A 25667-nucleotide genomic window follows, 5' to 3' on the forward strand; every position below is an offset into this window, starting at 1 on the left:
GAGGCTCCTTGGGGGGACGTGGCCCTGCTGGCTGAGTGCCAGCTCTGGGAGCAGGAAGTTTGGGGGAGCCCCCCGAGCCCAGCCTGGGAAGTGCCCGGGGTTAGGTTGTGGGGCACCCAGAGGCAGGGAAAATGTCGGATGCAGCTCAGCTGCGAGGGGGGATGAGGGGCCCTAGCTGGAGAGCAGGAGCTTGTGGGAAGGTGAGGAGCTATGGAAACAGGGGCCCCAGGAGAGGGCAGAGCACAGCCAAGCTGCTGCGTGGACAAGGGACAGGGGAGGAGCTGCCCGTGCTCCCGGCCGCCGCCACTGCTGGTAGGAGCTGGCTCTGGTACGGGGTTTTCCTGTAGGTCCTGTAGGTGACCTGTGGCTACAGGGTCACCATCCTAGTGAGGGCATCAGCCGCCCTGGCCAGATTTAGCCCGGAGGACAGTGGGCAGTGCTGGTGTGCACATGTGTGTTCCCAGGGGGCTTGGTGTGTGTGCCTACAAGTGCCCGAGCCCTGGTGTGGTGAGCGTAATTCTGGGACACCGTGCCCAGGACTTCCCAGGTGGGGCCGTGGCCACTGGACGCTCCATAGGGCAGGGACATGAGTCTGGCTTGGGCACTGCTGTGTGGCTCGTGTCCAGCACATTTGCTGAACCACTGTGACCTGGTTAAGGGCGTGGGACACAGTAGTCAGCCTGGGTAGGAATCCATCACTCACCACTTACTTCACCTGTCCCCACCTCAGTTTCTTTGCCTGGAAGTTGGAGGTTTAAAGTAGTTTGGCTCCTAGAATTGTCATGAGGGTCAAATGAGACAATCCATGTAAAGTTCGCCACTATTATCATGGTATGACTGTGTATGAGTGTATGCGTGCGTGAGCATGTGTGCACACGTGCACGTGTGTGCGTGAGCCTGTGTGCCTGTGCTCGTGCTGGCTGGGGTTGTGGGCGGCGATGTCTCCCACCGGCCGAGGGCAGATCACTGGGCGGCCTCCCTCTGGGTGGCCCCCCTTTTGTCTCTGGGCTCCGTCCCGGGGGGAGGGGTGCGACTGCCTTGCCCTGAGCTGAGCCCAGCCAGGAAGCAGAGCTGCCACTCCTGGACCAGCCCTGGCCCCTGCTCAGGCTGGGCTCACATTAAACCAGTGAAATATGAAATGCCAGCGTATCCAGGACAGGGTCCTTAATTAAATTAATTGCTGGCAACATTGTAAAAGTGCTGATGGGGTCATAAACGGTGCCTGAGCAGTGCTGTTCATCATCCCCTTGGACTTGCGGGGGCCACACCTGGGCTGGGAGCAGGCATAGCTGTGCCAGGCTGAGGCACCAGGGAGCTCTGCAGCCACCAGGGCCTCCGGCGGGCAGGCTGGCCACGGGAGAGGGAAATGGGAGCATGGGGGGCAGCTTGTCTTAAGGGTGCATGTGTGGAACAGTTGCACCATCCTTACTTAGCCTGTGTGTTTACCTGGTGAAGGACATGGATGGAAATGGGGAGGGGTGCCTTGGGAGCTGGCAAGGGGCGGTGGGGAGAGGGAAGTGTCCTCCAGCCTCCTGGCCACTCGGAATTACCCTCTGTACAAGGCAGCCTGAAAATCTGGCCCAGCCCGGCCGCTGACCGCTGTGTGACCTCGAGCAAGTTCTTTCCCTCTCTGAGCTCGTTTTCTCATTAGGAAGGCAGGCAGACCCTCTCCCCGCCTGCCTGCCTCCCCCGTGTTCCCAGTGCCCTTCTGGCCACCCTCCCACGGCCTCCCACCCTGCAGGGAACTGTGCCAGGGATCCTTTTATGTCTCAGCTGGAGCTGCCACAGGCCCTGGCAGGGCTCAGAGCCTGCATGATGATCTCCTGCCGAGCAGTGGTGAGGGGGCTGGGCCAGCACCCACCTGCCCGCCTCTTCCAGGTGAAAAGTGGAGGAGGCCTGCTGTGCACACACACACCACCACCAGAAACACCCACAGCACACACACTGCACCAGCAGAAGATTCCAAAGCAGGAAAAAGCCTTCCTTCCCTGGTTCTCTCTGGGCTGTGCGACCACATAATTACCCTGGATTCCATTCTATTTAATTGCAGCTTATTAAATTCTAACCAGCCAATTATCAGCCACAATTATAGCTTAATTCGGGGACACAATAGCTATTTTATCGTTTGTTAATCAAATGCTTATTTAAGCCTCAGCTTTATTAACTATTTCTCTGGTCCAAAGCAAGGCCCTGTGGCCAGAAGGGGACCTGGGAGGGGTTCCCTGGAGGCCTGTCCCCCCCATCAAGCACTCTCTCCCTGGGCATCCTGATAGTTTCTAAGTCCCCTTCACTGGTGGGTTTAGGGGCTCTTAGCCGTGGCAGGAGTGTGGCACCTAGTGTGGGCTCTGGACGTAGAGTTGGAAGACCAAGTTTGTTCATTCATGAATTCAGCACATGTTTATCAAACACCTACTATGCGCCAGGCCTGGGACTGTAGCTGTGAGCAAGACAAGCTGCTGTCATGACACGTTTCAGGGGAAGGGGACCTAGACAATAACCAGCAAACAAGTACACAAACAAGATGACTTCAGATAGCGGTGAGTGCTATGAGGAAAATAGACTGTGAAAGGGGGACGTTGCTGGGTTAGAAGGGCTTACTTCAGGGACTTCCCTGGCGGTCCAGTGGTTAAGACTCCACACTTCCACTGTAGGGGTGTGGGTTTGATCCCTGGTCAGGGAAATAAGATCCCGCAAGCCGCTTGGCACGGTCAAAAAGAAACAACAACAACACAAAAGAAGGGCCTACTTCAGACACGGCAGTCAAGGAGGGCCTGCTGGAGGAAAGAAAGTTGAAGCTGAGACCTGAGGGTTTAGAGGGGGCCTGCTGTGGAAGAGCAAGGGGCAGCGTATTGCAGGCAGAGGAAAGAGCAAGTGCAAATGCCCTGGGGTGGGAGGAGCTTGGAGGGTTTAAGAAGCAGAGAAGGGTCAGCAGGTAAGCCAAGTGAGCAAGGGGTGGTGTGGTGGGTGAGGCCAGACCTTGGTCCAGGAAAGGCCCATAACTCCTGCCCTAGGCTGGCCTGGGCCAGGAGGCGTGGAAGGCATACCTGCCCTCTGTGTCTGTGTGACCTTAGGCAAGTCGTGACCCTCATGTTCCTTGTCTGTGAATGAGGGGCGGGTAGAAGTCACCTGAGTGCAGATGCCAGAGGACAAGCCACACGGGTGAGGTGGAAACGTGCCCAGGCCCAACCGCCTTGTTCTTTGCAGTTCAGCCTGTCTGCATGTCCTCCTCGTGACGCCTGTGTCTGTCCTTGTGACCAGGCCCCTGGAGCCCACTGGGGAAGAGGGTGACTTTCCTCCGATCTTGAGGAGGTGGCTGCCACTCCTGTGACACTTTTGCGCACACGTTACCATAGAAACCAGAGCGCCGCTCACGCCTGTGTGTGAGCACGGGTCAGGAGAGCAGCCCTCCCTTCCAAGGGACACCGTGAGGGGCTGTCACCCCACCTTGCCACCTCCACCTCCTGTGTGCTCCCCGACAGGAGGGCCTGCCGTTGTCCTTTCCCTTGTTCACTGGCTGTGCGCTGGGGCGGAAGAGCCTGGGCTCAGACCCATCCCTTCCCTCCCGGAAGTCCTGAGACGTTTGGAGCAACAGCCAGGGAGACAGATGACTGAGGGATGGACCATGGGGCCGGGAAGCGAAAGAAGAGAAGCACTGGTGGACGCCTGGAGGCCCTGGGCAGGATGTCATTCCTGACCCACCTCGTCCTGGGGCTGGGTCAGTGCTATTTGCCCCAAATGAGGAAACTGAGGCTCAAGAAACAGGGGGCGGCATAGGAGTCTGCAGCAGTCGGTGAGCCTCGGAAGCAGCTGGTGGGCAGAGCAGAGTTTTTTACATGATAGATTTGGAAGAATTTTGGGGTGCATCCCCCCAGCTTGCTCTGGCCTCGTGGCACCCTGTCGTCACCTCCAGGCAGGTCCACGCCTCTGAGTTGCCACCTGGAACCTCAGGGTTCTTCGTGTGGCCCCCAGATCTGTCGTCTTGGGGCCTCCTGCCCACCATTCCTCCACCCCGCCGCTGTCAGTGTGTCTCCAACAGCAAATGCAGATTTCAACCCTGCTTATCAGAGCCTCCTAGTGAAGCTCCCTCATCTTTTTTTTTTTTTTTTTTGGCTGCGTTGGGTCTTCGTTGCTGTGCGAGGGCTTTCTCTAGTTGCGGTGAGTGGGGGCTACTCTTTGTTGCGGTGCGTGGGCTTCTCATTGCAGTGGCTTCTCCTGTTGCAGAGCACGGGCTCTAGGCGCACAGGCTTCAGGAGTTGTGGCTCGCAGGCTCTAGAGCGCAGGCTCAGTAGTTATGGCGCAAGGGCTTAGTTGCTACGTGGCACGTGGGATCTTCCCCAACCAGGGCTCGAACCCGTGTCCCCTGCATTGGCAGGCGGATTCTTAACCACTGCACCACCAGGGAAGGCCCACATTTTAAAAATAATAACGAAGCCGTCTCAGGCCACAGGGGTGTAGATGGGCAGGAGGGCACAAAGCCCCATTCCTCTGTGTGTCTGTACCCACTCTGTCCCCCACCACTGTGGCCATGGCTCCCAGCCCCCTCTATCTCCCCTCGACCCTGCACATGAGCCTCTCCACAGCCCCCTTGGTCCACCTCCCCACAGTCCAGCACGGGTGTTTCTAGAATTGATTGATTGCTTGATTGGAAGGTAAACAGAGCTGGCTCCCAGCCAAATTTGAGTGTGTGTCCCCCTCTTTCAGCCCTCCTTTCTGGGCTCTGGTCCCAGTCAAGGTAATGATATTCAACATTCATTCAACAAACACTCGCTGGGCACTCGCTATGTGTCAGTCCCTGGCTAGGCTCTGGGGAGGCTCAAGGGTTGGGAGAGACGTCACCATTCAGCCCCTGGCCTCAAGGCACTGACAGTTTGCATGGGGAGACAGATTCATGAATGGGGACCATATGATGTGGGAGGTACTGAGGCGAGTTCGGCCAGGGGCTGTGGGAGCTCAGGGGAGGTGTAGCCAGCTCTGTCTGGGGGTCAGGGAAGGCTTCCTGGGGGAGGGGGTGTTTGAGCAGGCCTTGAAGGACGAGTAGAAGTCACCCAGGCAGAGAGCAGATGCGGGGGTAGATCACCGCAATGGAAGGATCCTCATTCCAGCTCGCTTTAGGCAAAGAAAGGAATCCAGGGGTAGCTCTGCCTTCTGGCTTCCTGGGATCCCAGGCTTTCAACACAGCGAGGAGTCAATCTCTTTCTTCCCTGGCTGTCTCCCTTCTCCAAGCCCCTGCTTCAGACCCGTGGATGGCCTCCCCTTTCACTTGGCCTCCTATGACCTGCAAAGCCTGCAGGACTGGCCCAGCAGAAAGAGAGGTTCTCTCTTCCCAGCAGCCCAACCCAAATCCCGAAGTCCCATCTATGGGGATGGGATGACCTTCCTGTCTGGGAACTAGTCAGTGTGGTATACCCACCTCTGGGGCCAGAGATGGGGTCAGCCCACCGGGACCGAATGACTGTATAGACTGAGTGGGGTGAGGGCCAGGCATTCCCTGCAGAAAAGCGGGTACTGTTAGCCAGACGGGGGAGGGAGGCAGGGTCCCAGAGTATGCACAAGCCTTTGCAGAATTGCAAGTAGTCTAGATGCCATCCTACATACTTGAAGGGAGGCCCTGGAGGCAAGGCCAGGTAACAGCTCAGGCCCTGGGCCAGTAGAGCCTTGAATGCCAGGTGAAGGGCGTGGTGCGCCATCCTGTGGACTCTCCTCTCCCCGCCTGGGCCTGTGGAGCAGGACACCCAGGCCCCAAGCGGACCAACCAAATGCACATCTCCAGGCCGGGGAGCCAGGGAAACTGGGAGCATAGGTGCCCAGGGGTGAGGGGGTGCAATGCTGGGTGAGCAGCCAGGAAGAGAAAGACGGAGGCTACCAGGCCCCCAGCCCCCTCTCCTTCCTCCACTCCACTTCAAATCCAGAACATTTCTCAGGGAAGTAGCAAAAGCAGGGGCTTGCCGCCCCTCCCCTTTGCCATTGACACAGACCGGGGCTGTTAGAGGGATAAAAAGGAGCCCCTGTCAAGCCCCTGTCAACTTATGGACAGGAGCTCAGCACGGCTGTTCTTGAGAAGCAGTGCTCACCACTCCCAGCTGAGTGAGGCCAGATGACACCCTGCCCCCAGCCCTCCTACCCTGCTCCGTGAGACTGAGTCCTCACTCAGAAAACACGAGTTCATTAATAGCTTGATTAATCACACCTCATATTTTCATGGTGCTTTGAAAAATAAAACATTTGAAAGCACTTTCATACCCACCCTGGGCCTCAGAGTTACACGAGTAGGCCTTCTCATCCCAGGCTGCAGGTGAGAAAAGCGGGGCTCAACCTCAGAGCAGCAGCATGTTGGGGGATGGAGCAGGGCAGGCTGGAGCACAGAGCCTCTCCCTGCCCACAACTCTGCCTGTGGGCCTCTCTGAGCTAGCTCTCTCTGGGTCTCCCTGCAGGACAAGAGTGAAGGGGGCCACCCTCAGGCAAATCTTGTGAAGTTCAAGGGAAAAAAGGGGGCGGTCATTCAGTCACTCAACAAACACTCCACCAGTATCCAGGTCAGACCTGGGCTCCTGCTCCGAGCGAGTTCACAGTCTAGTGGAGGAGGCAGCGTGCCCAGTCCTGAATATAGCATGTACCCTGGAGGAAGGCTTAGGGGACAGCGTGGGCACAGGGGCCAGGTGACAAAGAGTATGGATCCAAGAAGGCCTCCTGGAGGAGGTGGCTTGTTGGCTGAGACTGGATGTCTGGGTGGGAGTTCCCAGATAAACCTCATGGGACGGGCCTACCATGGTCCACTCCACAGAATGCAGGGAGATCTCAGCATTCCCCTGCACACAGCCCCCCAGAGGCTCCTCCCCCCTTCCCAAGAAAACTCCAAGATCAGGCCGCTGCTCCCTCTCTGACTCACCTCCTGCTTGTCTCCCCTGCACTCCCTCTGCCCTGGCCACCCTCCTCGCTGTCCTCACAGCAAACCCGGCTGCTTCCTGTCTGACAGCCTCTGCGGTTCCCTTCTCCTAAAACGCTTTTCCTCCTGGCCTTGGCCCTCAGGGGCCCACTTAGACATCACCTCCACAGAGGAACCTGCCCCAAGCCCTCTTCCCCTCTAGAGCCCTTGCACCCACACCCTTTACGAAGTAGCACCCCTTTTTACCTGCTTCAGAACCCTAGGCAACTTCTGAATCCTCTATTTTCTTTTGCTTCTCCATTTTGAAGGAAAGCGTCTGAGAGCAGAGGATGTGTCTGTCTTGCTCACTGCAAAATCCCAGAACAGTTCCTGGCACTCAATAAGTATTCGCTGAATGAATGCGAGAATGAATGAATGAATACATTTCAGGTCATAAGAGCACCATGAGAGGGGAGGGAGAAGGTAGCATTTGTCCCAGGCTCAGCTCTGGCTAAAAGGCCCATTACCCAGGGGTCTCTTATCCCCCTTTGGCCCCAGTCTCCACACACACACACACACACACACACCCTCTCACACACGACGTGGTCTCCCTTGCTATCCACCCCCCCCACACACACACACACCCTCTTACACACGACGTGGTGTCCCTTGCTATCCACCCCCCCACACACACACACACCCTCTCACACACGACGTGGTCTCCCTTGCTATCCCTAAGAAGACACTGTAGGTGGGGACTACGAGGCTTGGGGCTCCCACGCTTCATGGGGCAGCCAGAGCAGGGGTGCCGGCTGGGGCTGATCGGGCAGCCAGTGCCCTCCTGAGACAGGTCGGGGCCAGCTGGCCAGCCCCAAGGCTCACTGGGAATGGAGTTCCCACTTCAAGCCCTGAGCGTCCATACAGCCCCATCAGCAGTTCTCAGTGACCAAGTTCTCAGGGATCTGCTAGTAAATGAAAGAAGTCTTCTAACTGAATTCCAAGAGGGCGGCTGGGCAAGTAAGAGAGACTTGGCGAGGGTGTGGCGGACGGAGCTTCTGGCGAGCTGGGGAGTGGAGTTCGGGATACAGCAGGGCCTGTGTGGCCAGCGGGCCCTGCCCCTGCCTGCTCTCCCGCAGCCCCAGTGCATCTGCTTTGCAAAGCCTTCCTCCCATGCTCATCACCTCACAGCCAGAAGGGAGCAGAAGTAGGCACCCAAATCCAAGTCCCCATTCGCCAACACCGGCGCTAGGCAGCCTCGAGCTGGGCAGGACTCAACCACACGCTTGCTTCACCTGTGATAAGAGCTATAGAACCAGTGAGGACAGGTCCTAGATGCAGAGGGGGCAAAATGGCATGTGTGGTTTCCTGAGAGAGGGAGGTGGGGGAGTCCTCTTTCAGAAGAAGTGACGATAGAACTGGGCCCTGAGGAGAAGGTAGGAAAGTGCCGGCAGGGAGAAAGGGGGCATTAGGGAGTGGTGGTGACTGCAGTGAACTAGAGTCCGTGCCCTTTTGAAAACATCATATATCATTTGACACTGAGCACGCACTGCTTGGTGTTACCTTTGATAGACAAGTACCGGGTTTCATGTCAAAGGGAAAGATAGCTCATGCTAGTGGCCTGCAATGTGGAGAGGGAGAGACCCAAGGCTCTCACTGTGCTTTAGTCCAAGTGAGAGACCTAACTGGGACGGTGAGGGGGGTGGGCAGATTGCAGGTGCCGACCACAAGGGTGGAGGTCATGTAGTGCGCGAAGGGGCCAGAGGGAGGGGAAGCCAGCTCTGGCCACCCAGGAAGCTTCCAGCAGCCCCAAGAGGGACTGAATTTACCCCCACCCATGGCCTTAGAGTGTCCTTGCCAGCGGTCATAACTGCAGCCTGGAGGGGGCCCCTGGGTCCACCCAATAAATGCCCCCCCAGGGGGATGGGGAGGGGAGACCATGCCAGCGTGGCGTGGCAGAGGCCCAGGAGAAGTGAGCTATGTCCCTTATTGGTCACAGTACATTTATTTTTCATTAGCAGTTAAATGCAGACATGAGGGATTGTGCTGGGTTCAGCGGGCGGCTGACACGAGCAGTGCTTGGCGCGGTGATCGATAGGGAAGTCGGGGGGGTCCGTGTGCCCTCTCCCTGCCCATACCCCCAGCTGGGACCCCTGCCTACCCAGCTCCCAGCCAGTAGGCAGACACAGGCCATCACACTGAGCCTCTGTGAGGCGAGGCGTGGGCAGGCCTGGAAGCTGACACTGAGGTCTCGCATGCCCTTCTGGAGCCTGTGATGCCTGCCCCCATCCCCCTTTGGGCCCTGCTCAGGGGTCAAGCTTAGCCTTCCTCTATGCAGCCCTGGGGTCTGCAAAGATGCCGTGGCTTCCCCAGGAAGTGTCTAGAGAGGCTCCTGGACCTACCAGGCCCACACTTGGGAGCCTACCCTTCTCCAGACATTGGGAGGCCTGAGCCCAACTCAACCTTGCCCCGGCTGAGCCCGCTGCCTGGGTCAGGGCGGCTGAGTGACAAATGAATGTCATAAAAAAGGGTCAGGATGTGGGCCCCCCAGAGTCCAGGGCTGGAGCTGCGGGGCTGAGTAAGTGACTTCTCCCTCAGGCCTCAGATTCCACATCTGTAAGATGACTAGATGGCTCCTCCCCTCTGCCTGCATCCCCACCTTCCTCAGCCTAAAACAGAGACCCGAGGACTGGCAGAGCCCCATGGAGGTGGTTCCGGATGGGGCAGGGCGGGACAAGGGGAGCTTGTCTTCCCAACTGCAAGCGTGGTTCCCTGGCAGCTTAGCCTTCATTACGGAGCAGCAGAAAGTGCAGAGGGTAGGGAGGAAGACAGGCTGGGGAGAGGCCAGGGCGGGAGGAGGAGGGGTGGATGTGCCCACTGCTGCAGACACTGAGGGCAAGACACCTGCTGGCTCTGTGCCTCAGTTTCCTCATCAGTCCCCACCCCTGAAGAGATTGCTAGGAGAGCTACTGAAGGAGATGGAGCCCTTTGCCATTGTCGGTGCAAAAGCACTGGGTACGGATAGCAGCCAACATTTACTGAGCACTGTACCTTTTCTCATTTCATCCTCATAATAGCCCTAAGAATTGGGTACCATCCCCCATTTTGCAGGCAAGGAAACAAGCAGGGTTTACCTGAAGTCACACCAGGTTTCTCAGCCTCTGCAGACATTCCCAGCTCACCCACCTGGTGCCTACAGGACCAGGCACAGATCCCCTCCCCAAAATCACAGTCTTGGGGTGGAGAGGGCAGACTCCCACACTGGAAAGAGAGGGTCCCTGTGCAAGCAAGAGAGAAGGGGCAGCGTGGATGCCCCCTGGGCCCGAGGAGCCAGGCCTCCCTGTTAGAAGCCCTCCATGGGTTTTGGGCTGCCCGTAAGGAGGTAGTGGAGCCAGGAGGCCGACTGCGTGAGGCACCTCCAGACTCCCCCACGGGGCAGACAGGACCTCCATAGATGTCATAGACAACAGAACGGGTAACCCGCCTAAGGTCACCACTAGCAGCGAGCAGATGGGTCTCTGAAGCCCAAGCTTTTCCCTCTTTATGTCCAGAGCCCCCTGTTGGTTGTGAGTGTGTGTTGGGGGAAATCACTGCAGCCCTGAGAGAGGCCAGGCCGTCAGGGGCCTGTTTGGTGGGTGTGGAGGCTGAGGGTGCCCCCACTCTCCATCCTCCCACTCCCCCCCCCGACCCCGCCCCTCCCCACCCTCTCAAGGGTCCTGCTCGTCGAGCAGACGGTCAGACTGCTCTGGGGGGTTACCTCCACCAAAGCCTCAGAGCCAATTACCTGTGTAATTAGCAACAAATGACTTGTGGGATGGCTGTGGCTTGCAGTTAAAATTAGAAGGAAACCCATATTCTGGTCTCCTTGAAGGGTGGGACATGGCCCGGGCCCCTGAGGCCCCTAGACACACCCTCCTGGCTCCCACCCTCCCCGGGACCCACCCAGCAGCCCAGGCTCACCCCAAGTCGCCCCTCCGGGGGGCCTCTCCTGTAGCACTGCCACCAACACCCCTCACATCTGCACTCGCCACAGCCTCCTCCCCTCCTTCATTCACTTGGTATCTTCTCAGCACCTACTACATGCAGGGGCCAGGAATGGGGAGCAACCCGGAAGCAGCCCCCAAGGCAGCCAGGGCACCAGAGGCAGGGACTCCTGCCCTCCCTAACCCCAGGCTGCCCAGGGCCCTCTCCCTCCCTCCCTCTCTCCCCCCACCCCCACCCCCCGCCCCGGGGCCTTCCAGTGCAGTGGGCTGCCTCACCAGATCCCTAAACTTCTACCAGGGTGGTAATGAGCCCTGACCACTGCTGTGTGCTGGCACTTCCGTATTTGTCTCCACAGGGGGCTGCTGCTTCCCCTATTTTACGGAAGGGGACACTGAGGTTTAAGGGAGGCATTCAGCAGCCCAGCCTGCTGGGCTGGAAGTGGCAAAGCCTGGCCCCACTGGCTGCCTCCTCTTGGCTCGGTCCCAGCCCCTGAACAGGCAGGTAGCCCCGGGAGGGCCCCGCAAGTCCAGCAGAGGCCCCAGCTCACCTGCCCCCTTTGCTTCTGCTGCAGGGGCCCAGCAGAGTGCCACAGTGGCCAACCCGGCGCCCGGCTCTAACCCAGACCTGCTTCCCCACTTCCTGGTGGAGCCTGAGGACGTGTACATCGTCAAGAACAAGCCGGTGCTGCTGGTGTGCAAGGCCATGCCCGCCACGCAAATCTTCTTCAAGTGCAACGGGGAGTGGGTGCGCCAGGTGGACCACGTGATCGAGCGCAGCACGGATGGGAGCAGCGGTGAGACCAGGCTGGGGCGCCGGGTGGGGTCACTCGAAGGGGGAACGAGTCTCAGACTCAGAGGCAATGGAGGCCCAGAGAGGGGCCTGCCATTGCCCCTGCTGCATGCCTGTGAGCGGAGGCCAGGGTGAAACTAACCACTCTGTGTGCACCACCCCAGGTCCCCAGGAGAGGCAGGACTCCCACACCTGGGACCCACTGTGTACACACCAAGGCCTTCCCTGGGAGGCCCACCCTCACCAGACTTCATCCCTTGGTGGGGGAGTGAGTAAAAGGGAAGCCCCCCAAAATGCCCCAGGGAGCTCTGTGGGTTGGGGGATGGCAGGACCCTGCCGCTGCATCTGAGCCCAGGCAGACCCAGAGACAGGCTGGCAAGTGGTGCCAGCAGAGAAAGGTTTGAAAAGAGTGGATCCCAGAGGACGGAAGAGCTCACGGACCTCACATTCTGTGATTGGTTTTTTTGTGCATCTGTTGGTTCATTCGTTGGTCCGTTCGTTGGCACGTTCCCTGAGCACCCACCCTTGAGCCAGAGACACAGCCCCACGGAGACGGGGGCAGCACAGTGACCTCTCATTGAGTTCTGGGATCTGTGGCTGCCCAGGGAGGCTCCTCGGGGAAGGTGATATGTAAACCTGGTCAGGGCGAGAAGAGGAGAAGGGCGTCCCAGGCACCCCCAGAAAGGGACACAGCACAAGCAAAGCCCTGGAGGCAGATGGGCCGGCGTGCGGGTCGGGGCTTAGCAGGGAGGGTGTGGAGTGTGTGCAGCGGGTAGTGGTGCCATCCAGGAGCCTCACCCGTCCGGCTCTGGAGTGAGGTCGCAGTCCAGTGGGATTTCAAGCTACCGAGTGACATGACCAGAGCTATGGGTGACACTCGGGGCCAGTGTGGGGGGCTGACAGGAGAGGCAGACCCAAGAAGTGCCCCTTCTGTGGGACACCTCATTCCCCACCTCCAGCCCTGGCCTTAGGCAGTAGGCAATGGGGATGGGGGCAGAGAGCCATTGTTTGGGTTCCCACGCTCCCCGAGAGCAGGCCCGGCAGAGCTAACAGCCTCTCCTCCTCGCTAACTGGACTCCAGTTAAGCTCATTTCCTACCCCTTTGCCTTGATGCTTTGTGGAGCCCACACACATGATGAGCCCTCAGGTTAAGTCCTGAGCCCCTTCCCACTGAGGCTCAGCCAGCCTGAGACACACAGCCCACAGACCCTGGGCCCGGTACGGCCACTTAAGTGAGGCCTGAGTCACAGGGGCAAGCAGGTGGCACCCAGAACAGCTCACACTGATGCCAAGGGCAGACAGGGGACCACAGGCCCAGAGGGGTGGCCCATGCTCCTGGTGGGAGGGACCGGGCAGCCCAGGAAGGATTCCCGGAGTGGGGGTGGGGTGGGGTGATAACATCCAACCTCGGTCTTAACATCAGCTGGAATGACTGTTTATCAGGCCAAAGGACAAATGCAGGGAATGGCAGGCTGGCCAGAGGCCCAGGTTTGGAGTGGCAGAAGTGGGGGTCGAGGGGGTGGTCAGCGAGACAAGGAAGCTGCAGCCACACTTGCACTGTGGGAAGCTGGTGCCAGGCAGAGGGAGACTGAAGGAGGGGGCCCTGCCCTGGTGAACTCGGAAGCTCTCACAAGAACCCAGATGTGAGCAGACGAGCCCTGAGTTTCATCAGCGTGTGATTTAGTCCTCAGAGCCAGCCTGTCCTATTACAGATGGCTCTGACTCGTCCAGGGCTCCAACCAGGTGTTCTAGTCCACAGAAGTCACGCCCCATCCTCCCCTGCCAGGGTCACCAGGGGCTGGTCTTCTTCCCCCCAAGTGTCAGCCCCCTAGTGAGTGATTCCTCCCCAGGTCCTTGAGCCCTGCGTTGTCCTGGCCTTACACACACCTGCTGCTGGCAGCGTCCTCCTTGCAGTCCTCAGGTCTTAACTGAGCACCTGCTCTGTGCCAGGCCTGGTGAGGTGCTAAGAATTTAGCCCACAAGGCTCTTGGTGCAGGTGATCCAGCTGTGCCTCCCACTCCCAGGAGGGGAACGCATGGGGTTGGTGCCCTCTGCGGCAAGCCCCCCTTCCCTCCCTGGGCCTCAGTTTCCTCATCTGTAAAATGGGGATGAGGATGGCCCCCCTTGGTGGGGGAAGCTGTGAGATCTCTCACACCCAGGTGGAGCCCAGCCCCGGGTCTTTCCTCTCTCCCTACCCCACACCTAAGGCCCAGCACCACTTTGCAGCATTATGAGTCTTCCTGCTGCTGAGGTAAGTCCCCCAAGGAAAGGACAGGTGAGGAAGAGCAAGCTACAGCCAGAGACCTGTCTCCCCACAGCCTTGAGAGCCTGTCCTGGAACCTCTTGGAAGGTGCCAGGCCAGCCCCAAACTGCTCACACCTCCCCCTCCTGGCTTCCCACATATATCCCTCCTTGTCTCCTGCCATCACGAGGTCTGGAATCCATGGCTTGGCTGAGACCCAGGCTCTTGCCTACATAGCAGTCACAGGCCAGGCTAGCCCTCAGCCCACATTCCCCAACAGGCTCTCCTGGCCTTGCTCCCTTCAAAGCCAGGCAGAGAGCAGAGCTCACGGGGACACGTCCTACCCATAGCCACCAGGGCCCCCTCCTGCTCTGAGCATCCAACCTCAGGCCTCCCATGGCCTGCACATCTGAATTTTCATTGATCATATTAACTTCTCAACCCAAAGCCATTGAGTGCTTTGAGGCAAAGAGATAGGCTTCTCACTTACCCACAAACAGATGCCCAGGCCATGGGCGGCACCACCATGCTACACACAGACCCAAGACCCTGAGCCAGGAATGCTCTGTGGTCAGGCAGGTATGACGGGGTCAGAGGTCAGCCCAAATCTGCAGCCCCACCCATTACTGCACAGGGGTGGGGACGGCAGGGTGGACACCCCAGGAGAGAGCACCTGATCTCCCCCTTGCTCACTCCCATTCCCCATCCAGAAGGCCATGGGGAGGGGACCAAAGCCTGAAATCTCTTGAACCCAAACCCACTGATAGTGTAAAAGCTGGAAATTTGCAAAACCAAGCACTGGAGTCTGGTCTGGGAGTGTAATTTTTCATGTATTAAACAAACTGACCGGTTATTAGAAGCAGTTTGGTAAGAAGGTACCCTAAGCCCTCATTTGCCCTCAGAGCCCCCTACCCCCACCCCTCCACCTCCCAGAAACCCTCAGCATGCCCACACCAGGGCCTCCCCACATGCCCACAGCACTCACACGCCTGCACACACCCGACACGCTCCTGGGCCTGGGCCAGCAGGGACCCCTCCATCCTCCCGTCCCTCCCCAAGGCTAGCATCTGCTCACATTTACCAGGCAGGTGCGGACACAGCCGTGCCCAGAAACTGCTCCCAGGAGCCAGGCTGCTCATTGACCTGCAGCAGGGAGGGCACAGCCCCTCATTTCAAGGACCAGCAGGGCAGGCTCTGGGTCTCCCCACCTCTCAGAGCCTGTGGGGCTCAAGGGCACTGCCTGGATCTAGACCTCATGGACAAACTTGGCCCTTATTCGTGGCAGCAAGAAGGAGATGAGATGGCAGGACAGAAGTGGGGAGGAGACAGGGAAAAAGAAATAGGAACACTTAAATTTTTTTTTAAGATTTTTTCTAATATTTATTTATTTATTTGGCTGTTGCAGCCAAATAGTTGCAGCACGCAGGACCTTCGTAGCGGCACTCGGGATCTTTCGTTGCAGCGCGCAGGCTCAGTAGTTGCGGCACACAGGCTTAGTTGCCCCGCGACATGTGGGATCTTAGTTCCCCAACCAGGGATGGAACCCGCGTCCCCTGCATTGGAAGGCTGATTCTTAACCACTGGCCCGCCAAGGAGGTCCCAGGAGCACTTAAATTTAGTGCTGTTCTCCCTGAGCTGAGCTGCCTGGGTGGTGCGTGAGCTCCCCCCACCACCATGGGGGATGGAGCAGTCCATCCATAGACCTGTCCACCCAAGAGAGGAAAAGTATCCAGTTCAGAATGTTCTGGAGGTCTCCCACCACTAACCCCAAAGGCTGAGAGGGAGGACCCTCTCTCTACCCCCAAGTATGTGCACAGCTCCTTCTCAGATGCTCCAAGAATCTGTGTGCTTGACAGCTGGCTGGTGCCCAGGGGCCCTCTCCTATGCACAGACCCTGTAAGGGACCCCTTCTCGCTTCTCAGCCCTCATCTGACACCACTAGAACGCACACATCCAGTGCCTTAGAGGATGGGGTAGACAGTGCCCAGAACGGAGGGATCTAGCCCAGTGATTGTGACCTCAGCCAGAGGTGATACACACACCCCAAATTCTGTGAGAACTCACGGCGGGCGGGGGGCAGGGGTGAGGGATAGGAAAATCTGGGAGCCCAGTGTGGGAGCCGGAGAGACTCATGAGGAGGGGTCTGGGCAGGGGTCGGGGAAAGACACGTTAGAGAAATTAAGACAGAAAACAGCCTCCTGGCTTGCCTGCTCAGCTGGGCCGCGGCTCCTCCTGCAATGCAGCCCTAATTGAATTTCTCTGTTAACAATGGAAACACCAGCCTCTCTCCCTCTTTCTGATAAGCCAATGACCCAAGGGAAATTGGGGTCAGGAGGAGGAGAAATTGGAAACAGTCTTTTCTTACTCCTGGGGACACTGGTTTTGTCTGAGGGCCAGGGGCCTGGAGGAGGACTGGTATTCCCCCTCCTGGGTCCTCAGAAATCTGGACCCTCCCCAGATGCCCCACACCTGGTTCTGGGTGTGGCAGACATGGGGGGACTGTGTCCATCCTTGAGAGGTGTTTCCTCCAGCCCAGTCCATTCAGGGTAGAGAGGGTCCCGGCCACCCATCACAGGCCAGCTTCCCCTCTGTGAGCTGCCCCTCCCCTTCGCCAACATTTCTCCCTGTGGGATGGGCACCCCCAGCACCCTCCTCCGGTGAACCCTGAGCACGCCTTGGATTCTGAGCACTCTGAACATACTCTGGATTCAGACAGCAGACAGCCCTGGACGCCTATGGCAAGTCACTGCCTCTCTGAGCCTCTGTTTCCTCATCCATGGAGTGGGAGCAATACCTCCAAGGGAGCAGATTGAAAAAGATAAGCCAGCACGTGGGAAACCCTTGCTAAGCCCCAGGGGTCTATTATCATACAACATAATCACTGTAATTATCTTGTTAATAGCTGTTATTATATTATCACCATCAGGATCTACCTACTAACCCCAGGAGGTGAGCCAGATCGCTCCTTACCCTTTTTTTTTACCCACAAAGGTCCCAGGGCTAGCCTATCTGCCCCACCTCCTCTGCCAGCCCCTGTTGCCCAAAGCTCCTCTGTGCCCTTGTCTCTGAAACAACAGGAAGCCCCTGTAGTGATATTTTTGTAAGTGACTCCAGGGAGACAGGCCTTGGGTAACAAAGGGTAACAAAGTATAATGAATGGAAGTGCTAAGCACCCACTCTTGACCTTCAGGTGATATAAAGGGACTCCCCCTGAGCCCCCCAGTGTTCCCTCCAGGCAGAGGGGCGCCCCCAGTGTCTCCTCTCTCCTGCTGAGCAGAGGGGGGACTATGGTGGCGCAGGGGCCCGGCAGGGGACTGGACAGAGAGGCCTGGGGGCTAGGCATGGCCCCGGCCCTTGCTACCCACCCCTCCACCCTCAGGACTGCCTGCCATGGAGGTCCGCATCAATGTCTCGAGGCAGCAGGTGGAGAAGGTGTTTGGGCTGGAGGAGTACTGGTGCCAGTGCGTGGCGTGGAGCTCCTCGGGCACCACCAAGAGTCAGAAGGCCTACATCCGCATTGCCTGTGAGTCCAGGGTGGGGGTGGCCCTAGGGTGTCACTGGGGGAGGAGGTCTCATCAGAAATCCTCAGATCCTGCCTTGATGGGTGGAGGGAGTGCCTATGGACGTTGCCCAGCCACCCCCATGTCCCCCTGGGCACTTGACACTTCCTTCTGGCATGTGCCGTGGCCCCTGCAGGACCAGGGGACAGGGTCAGCCAGGCTGACCTGGCGTGAGGCACTCAGCCTGGAGGACACTCTTGTTCTTCCCCCAGATTTGCGCAAGAACTTTGAGCAGGAGCCGCTGGCCAAGGAGGTGTCCCTGGAGCAGGGCATCGTGCTGCCCTGCCGCCCGCCAGAGGGCATCCCCCCAGCTGAGGTGAGCAGGGATCCAGTGCCACTCCACAGGTGGGCAGTGCTCCCAGGTCTCGGGTCCCGCCTGCCCACCCCTCCAGGCTGATCCCCCACCCCAGGGGCAACTCTCGCTCCGGGCAGGGCCAGCATAGTCAGGTAGTGCAGTGGCATGGCTCCCTCCCCCAGGTGGAGTGGCTCCGGAACGAGGACCTGGTGGACCCATCCCTGGACCCCAATGTGTACATCACGCGGGAGCACAGCCTGGTGGTGCGACAGGCCCGCCTGGCCGACACGGCCAACTACACCTGCGTGGCCAAGAACATCGTAGCTCGTCGCCGCAGCGCCTCCGCTGCTGTCATCGTCTACGGTGGGCCCCGGTGCTGGTGGGGCAGAAGGGCTCCGGGCATAGGAGAGGCACTGGGGCTGCCTTCAGGGCAACCACATGTGGCTGGCTCCCTGCAGAGCCAGGACCAGGCAAGCCAAGCCGTGGCCTGACCGGGAAGGACAGGGAGAGGGCTGACTGTGGCTGTCAGGGAGCCAAGGGGCATATCTGGGTGGAGATGGGGGGCAGGTTGGTGGTCATCTGTGGCTGGACCATCCCTTGGCTTACTTGTGGGCAGGAGGCCATTGTGCAGAAGGAGATGAGTGGACAGGATGGGAGTCTAGGAAAGTGACAGACCACAGCCTGTGCTCCTGTGTCCCCGGGGTAGGAAGTAGAGTGACCTGGGCACCCCCAGGAGCAGACAGAGGGAGGGGTGCGGGAGTAACCCCCGTGAAAGGCTGGAGTTTGGGTTGGAGGAACATGGGAGTTGCAGCTAGGGCTGGTGTCCACGGGGAGAAGGGGCTGTGGAGCGGGTGCTGTCAGGCCCTGGGGGCAATGGGCAGAAGCATGGTCTCCCCTCCAGGGCCTCTCTCTCAACACAGCTGCAGCCTGCCCGTTTCCAGCTCACAGCCCCTCTGTCCTCCTGCCCCGGCCCCTGGGCCAGTGTGTCTGAGGAAGCCCCCGCTCCCTGACCCCAGTCCTTCTCTGTCCGGCCAGTGAACGGTGGGTGGTCGACGTGGACCGAGTGGTCCGTCTGCAGCGCCAGCTGTGGGCGCGGCTGGCAGAAAAGGAGCCGGAGCTGCACCAACCCGGCGCCTCTCAACGGGGGCGCCTTCTGTGAGGGGCAGAATGTCCAGAAAACAGCCTGCGCCACCCTGTGCCCAGGTACCAGCGGCTGCCGCCTCCCGCATCGCTCTTCACCACGCCATCTCCGTGCCCTGGCTCCATCGTGCCCACCAGCCTGCTCCCCATGGCTCCATCCCACCCGCCCGCACGCAGGGCCAGGCTCACAGTCTGAGGCCAGGATGGGATTCAGTGTGATCGGAGGCAGGGCTCAGTCTGTGTCCAGGCTCAGCCTCAGCAGAGGGGCTGAGTCACAGGGTCTAAGGTGCAGTCAGGACAGGTACAGTCAGTGTGGGGCAGGCCCCAGCCTGGTGCTGAAGAACCACCTGCGCCTGGGATCAGAGGGTCATTGTGCGACCAGGTGCCCTCACTGCCCCAGGGTCAGGATGGCCCCCGGTGTGGGTAGAACCAAGCAGGCCCAGCGTCATCGTGCCTCTTGTCATTAGCATGCATCATCCAGGCCCGCTGGACACCAGAGGGCTTGCGGCCTGGCAGGCTTGGCCCTGGCCCTGACGTTGCACCAGGTCCGGACTCCCAGCAGGGCCACACTGGCACACGGCCTGGACTGGCTCCCTGGGCTGACCACGCCATCTCTTCTCTGTCCATGTCTGTCTCGCATCTAGTGGATGGCAGCTGGAGCCCGTGGAGCAAATGGTCGGCCTGTGGGCTCGACTGCACCCACTGGCGGAGCCGTGAGTGCTCTGACCCGGCACCCCGCAACGGAGGTGAGGAGTGCCGAGGCACTGACCTGGACACCCGCAATTGTACCAGTGACCTCTGCGTGCACAGTGAGTCCTCTCCACCTGGGCATCCTCTTGAGTTTGCCAGGATTGGCCCGGCCATGCCCCGGGGAGGTGGTGGATGAGGGATCAGTCCCCTGCCACAGGCTGCACCCCCTATTCAAAGCTCAGGACCTTGGGGAACCCCATCCCTAACACACCCAACATGTGCCCACATACACCCCAATACCTCCCATACCTGCCCTGAGACATGCATACATTTGGAGATTTTACTGTGCACACCTGGCCTCTGGGATCATCTCCCAACCCCCTTCTTGTCTTCTCCTGCAGTTTTACCTCCGCCCCGTCCCCCAAGTGCACACACAAGTCCTGTGGGGACACCAGACTTGTGAGGCCTGTTAATTACAAGGCCATAACTAACAATTAAAGATCTCTGTTGGATTTTGTCTCTAGAACACACCCTCCCCCATTCTTTCAATTAAAAACCTGATTATCTGTGTCAATTCCTTTCTGATGGACATTTCTTTCATTATGCAAAGCCCTTCTAAAATCAATATAGTTTCCTCCAGGCAGTCAATCACTCTCTCCTCAGCCCTGCCCCAGGCCTGTGGGAGGCAGACAAGGAGAAGAGCCCTAGCACCCCTGCTCCTGGCCCAGGGACTGGCCAGGAACCGGAATGGCAGACCCCACCCCACCCCCAGAAAGCAGATCCCCTGCTTTGGGGATCCTAGGAGCTCACCCTCAGTCTCAGCTGCCCTGGGCCCCAGAAGAGCAGGTTCAGCCTAGCAGCCTGGTTCCAGGCCACCCAGGAAAGTGGCTCTTCCCCTCCTCCATTCTCCATCAGCAGCAACTTCAGCATGAATTGAGCTCATGAGGGTTGCAATTTGCTCAGAGAGACACAGCAAGGTGGTGGCAGATGCAGGACTGGAATGCATGTGTGCCGATTCCATGCTCCCTGATGCCAGCGTCTGCTGCTCCACTGGTGCTGATGCCCAAGAAGTGGAGGCCTCATCCTCCTGGGGTGTAGACCGCTGACCTCTCCTTGCCGGCCCCCTGCACCCTACCCCTCCCAAGCCTGCACTCTCTCCCACAGCTGCTTCCGGTCCAGAGGACGTGGCCCTCTACGTGGGCCTCGTAGCCGTGGCCATGTGCCTCCTCCTGCTGCTGCTCGTCCTCATTCTCGTGTACTGCCGCAAGAAGGAGGGGCTGGACTCAGATGTGGCCGACTCATCCATTCTCACCTCAGGCTTCCAGCCCGTCAGCATCAAGCCCAGCAAAGCAGGTGGGGTGCCCCTGTCCCCAGCACTCGTGCCGGGCCCCCATGCCAAGGGCCGCCCAGACAGGGCTGCCCCCCTTGCCACTCTCTAAGTCTGTCTGATCCTTGCAGACAATCCCCATCTGCTCACCATCCAGCCAGACCTCAGCACCACCACCACCACCTACCAGGGCAGTCTGTGTCCCCGGCAAGATGGGCCCAGCCCCAAGTTCCAGCTCACCAACGGGCACCTGCTCAGCCCGCTGGGTGGCGGCCGCCACACGCTGCACCACAGCTCACCCACCTCCGAGGCTGAGGACTTCGTCTCCCGCCTCTCCACCCAGAATTACTTCCGCTCCCTGCCCCGCGGCTCCAGCAACATGGCCTATGGGACCTTCAACTTCCTTGGGGGCCGGCTGATGATCCCTAATACAGGTGAGAAGGACCCTAGAGTGCCCCAGGGAGCTCTAAGAGACAAGACTAGCATGTGTCCCTCCTGGAGGAGGACAGGACAGCCTTGATGTTCCTCCTATGCCTCTCAGCCTCACCCCAAGGGCTGAGCCAGCCCAGCAAGGAAAGAGGATAGAGTTTTGGAGAGGATCAAGTCTTGGCTGGCAGTGGGGCTGGCACTGAGGCTGAGGCCAGAGCTATCTCCCTTCTGTTGCCCACGGACACAGGACTACTGTCCATTCATTTACACAGCCAACCAGCCTGTGTGTGCCGGGCCCTAGGCCCCAGGGATCTGGGGAACTAGTGGAGAGACAACAGAGGAAAAACACGTGGACAGGGGCTCCTCCACCTACCACCTCACTGAAACCCCTGGGACAGGGTCTCAGAGACACCTTCATAGAGAATCCACAGACCCTTTCCATGGTCATCTTTTGGGAAAGCGCCACAGCCTCCGGTGTGGCTCCCCTCTCCCACCCTGAAATTCTCTGTTTCCTCGGTTTAGGTGACCCCACATGGCCCTGACTTCCTTGTTCCTCTCCAGCTGCTCCTGGTGCCTGCTCCCTAAATGGAGGTGTTCCTCAGAGCACGCTCCCCCCCGCCCGACCCTGGCGCCCTCTTCCCAAGTGATCTCACCCACTCCATGGCTCTAATCGCCATGTCTGTGCAGATCACTCCCATTCCTCCATCCCCAGCCACAGTTCTCCTGGGTGACAGAATCGTACACCCAGCTGCCTCCTGGACAGCTCCATCTGGATGTCTCACAACACCTCAGATTCCTCATGCCTAAAACAGCACCGTCTCCCACCCTCCCCCAGAACCTCCTCCTTCCCGGTTTTCTCTTCCTCAGGCATGGCACAGTCGAGTTGCTCAAGACAGACACTAGGGGTCACCTTGGCCTCCTGCCCTTCTTCGCTCTCCCCCGTCGCCTTCGCACCAGCTTCATTCACACACTGGTCCCGTCGTTCTTCCTCCTCAAATGCTCCTGCACATCCTCCTGCTTGTCTTTCCTGCTGCCCCTCCTGGGCTAGGCCACCACACCTACCTCTCGTCTGATTCACAGCTCCAAGCATTTACTCACTAGAGCCACACTTGATCGTGTCCCTTTCTGGGACTTCCACTTTTCCCTTCAAAGCCCACATGACAGAACCACAAGGACTCATCCCCTGTGGCCAGCTGCAGTGGCCTCCCCTCCCATGCACATTTCTCCTGCACTTGGCAGCCACGGTGGGCTCTCATGAACCCAAATACACTGGGCTGCCCTTTGTACACACCGTCTCTCTGCCCCCATCCACTAGCTTAACTGCTATTTCTCCTTCGGGTCTGGTAGCTCTCCCTCTATGCCTTATGTCCCCCTCACATGGCTGCTGGGATGATGAGGTGAGATGGTCCATGTCAAGCTCTTAGAAAAAGGCAGGCGCACAGTGGGTGCTCAGTGACCATCCACCCTTCACTCCCCTGGTGGGGCAAGTGGCCAGGTGGGCTGTGCTCCACGCTGCTTTCCCCCAACACCCAGCATCCTTTGCTGCCGTCCACTTATCTGTCTCCCCGCGGACTGAATGCTTCATGAGAGCAGGGCTCATGGTTTTCCCCACCTTCCTGAGTACTCAGCATTAGCATTCACTGAATGAGTATTTGAGTGAGGGTACCCCCGCCACAGAGAGCATTCTCACGTGGATCACCGAGACTATCACCAACCCTGGCAGCCGGTACCAGGAGGCAGCACAGGGTAGTGAAGGGAGCAGTAGCTGCAAATACGCCACCACTAGCTTCCCTCTCTCTCCTGGGCTTCAGTTGCTGGGAAGTTGTGATATTCCAGCCACCCCACCTCAGAGCTGCCCACTCTGGAGAGCATGCATATGCTTTTGGACTTGGTGGGATAGCCACAGAATTTCTTACCCTCTCCCTGTCATGAGCCTCTGAGGCCCCTCCTCATGTAGGGGCTCCCTGTCCTAAAAGGGCAGGAAGGTGGGGCAGGACCGCTCCTTGCCATCCCCAGAGTGACTCCCCAGCCCCTGGCCTCACCGTGGCCTGCCCCCTGCCTCTCCCCTGGAACCATCCCTCCCCCAGCAGATGCTTTCTGATGCTGCCCCTGCAAGACTCTGAGACAAAGGCGAATCAGCCAGACAGGACGTGTGTGCAATGGCACCCAGACTAGGGAGGGCTACCAAAGTGGGCAAGGTTGTTAAAAGCCCCGGCCCCACCTGCAGGGGGCCACTGCCCAACAGGGAGCAAAGTCACCAGAGGTGGGGTGCCCACCCAGAGATGGCCAAGCCGAGGGAGAGAGGAGGAACTTGAGCAGGCCAGGAGGGTGGAGCACTGAGAGGCACACTTAGGGTGGTGGCTCCAGAACAGCCAAGTACGCAGCACAGGCTAGGCCCACAGGCCAAGGGCCTTAAATATCCGGCCAAGGAGCTGGACTTTACCCTGGAGGCAGGGAAGGTTTTAAGTGGATGATGGGGCAGTTAGGTACAGTGTACCTGGGGGTTCCAGAGTTTTCTGTGCCCAAGCTAACTAGGCACGTATTTCTCACCTGAGTTCCCTCAGCCACTCTTGGGGTCTCCCTGACTCAGCTTCATGCCCGTGCAGGTGGTTGGCCAGCCTGGCAGTCCCAGTGGCACTTGTGTTCCCAGGCCAGGCTGGCGCCAGTCAGTCCTCAGAGGGAGGCTCAGGGAGGGACTGGCGGAGTGAGGCGTTTGGTGTCTTTGCAGCCCTGGTAAGCCCCGGCTGTCCCCCCCGCTCTGTCACAGGCATCAGCCTCCTCATCCCCCCAGACGCCATACCCCGAGGAAAGATCTACGAGATCTACCTCACACTGCACAAGCCGGAGGATGTGAGGTGTGGGCATGGGCCCTGCTGCTGGGACTGGGCGGGTCCTGTCCTTGCCTGCTGTCACTGTGACGCCCCTGCCCACCCCACTGTTGGGCCTGGTCTGGCCTGGCCCTAGGGAGGGCAGGGGAAGAGGGGTTCCTAAGCTCCACCCAGCTCCACAGCCCCTAACCCCAGGGTCCCAGGGTGGCCCACTGACGCCTTTCCCTTCCCACCCATGTTTCCCCACTTGAGGTTGCCCCTAGCCGGCTGTCAGACCCTGCTGAGTCCCATCGTTAGCTGTGGGCCCCCCGGAGTCCTGCTCACCCGGCCAGTCATCCTCGCCATGGACCACTGTGGGGAGCCCAGCCCCGAGAGCTGGAGCCTGCACCTCAAAAAGCAGTCCTGCGAAGGCAGCTGGGAGGTGAGCCCCAAGCCTCCACCCCACCCCACCCCACCCCACCCCGGAGCTCAGAGTGGTGTCTGGCTTCCTGCCTGGCCCTTGAGCCACGCCCCACCTCCCCACCCCCAGTCTCCGGCCACTCCTCAGAGCTGTGGTTGGCTGCAAGCTGACCCACCAGGCCCTGCCTGCAGGACGTGCTGCACCTCGGCGAGGAGGCGCCCTCCCACCTCTACTACTGCCAGCTGGAGGCCGGCGCCTGCTATGTCTTCACTGAGCAGTTAGGCCGATTCGCCCTGGTGGGAGAGGCTCTCAGTGTGGCCGCGGCCAAGCGCCTCAAGCTGCTTCTGTTTGCCCCTGTGGCCTGCACCTCCCTCGAGTACAACATTCGAGTCTACTGCCTGCATGACACCCACGATGCACTCAAGGTACCTTCCAGCCCCACCCTGCCACAGGGAGGCCGGCTCTGACGGCTGACCACCCCTGGCCCTAGGGAGGGGGCAGTAGAGAGGGGCGCTCCCAGCCCCCAGGCCTGGCTCACACCTGGGGCACTGCAGGAGGTGGTGCAGCTGGAGAAGCAGCTGGGAGGACAGCTGATCCAGGAGCCTCGCATCCTGCACTTCAAGGACAGTTACCACAACCTGCGCCTGTCCATCCATGACGTGCCCAGCTCCCTGTGGAAGAGCAAGCTCCTCGTCAGCTACCAGGTGCGGGCGCTCAAGGTGCTTGGAGCTGGGCACACCTGAGCTGGGCACACCTGATGCCACCTCTCTGTCACCCCCCACCCCCAGGAGATCCCCTTTTATCACATCTGGAATGGCACACAGCAGTACCTGCACTGTACCTTCACTTTGGAGCGCGTCAGCCCCAGCACCAGCGACCTGGCCTGCAAGGTGTGGGTATGGCAGGTGGAGGGCGACGGGCAGAGCTTCAACATCAACTTCAACATCACCAAGGTGGGCAGCACTGCCATAATGTGCTCCCCCACTGGGCCTACACTGCCACCAAGCCCACCTCCTAGAAACCGCTTGGCAGCTCCCTCCAAGTCTCCCAGGGAGAGAGATGCAGATGCACGTGTAGACAGATGCAGACGGATGCTGTTGGACTTGGGGAGGAGGAGATGGGAG

At 59.3% G+C, this 25667-nt stretch overlaps 1 protein-coding gene across 1 annotated transcript in view; it reads left to right on the plus strand.

The window, feature by feature from the left end:
* Positions 1–25667, plus strand: part of UNC5A (unc-5 netrin receptor A) — a 62619-nt gene that overhangs the window by 35928 nt on the left and 1024 nt on the right. The window contains exons 2-13 of the mRNA XM_060092453.1: positions 11415–11636; positions 17254–17397; positions 17647–17750; positions 17912–18092; positions 19514–19678; positions 20724–20912; positions 21018–21320; positions 24083–24170; positions 24396–24564; positions 24735–24968; positions 25098–25247; positions 25332–25496. Of these exons, the coding sequence (XP_059948436.1) occupies positions 11415–11636; positions 17254–17397; positions 17647–17750; positions 17912–18092; positions 19514–19678; positions 20724–20912; positions 21018–21320; positions 24083–24170; positions 24396–24564; positions 24735–24968; positions 25098–25247; positions 25332–25496 (2114 nt within the window). The remainder of the gene's footprint in view (positions 1–11414; positions 11637–17253; positions 17398–17646; positions 17751–17911; positions 18093–19513; positions 19679–20723; positions 20913–21017; positions 21321–24082; positions 24171–24395; positions 24565–24734; positions 24969–25097; positions 25248–25331; positions 25497–25667) is intronic.

This window comes from Mesoplodon densirostris, chromosome 3, assembly GCF_025265405.1.
Source record: "Mesoplodon densirostris isolate mMesDen1 chromosome 3, mMesDen1 primary haplotype, whole genome shotgun sequence".
Classification (NCBI taxonomy): Eukaryota; Metazoa; Chordata; class Mammalia; order Artiodactyla; family Ziphiidae; genus Mesoplodon; species Mesoplodon densirostris.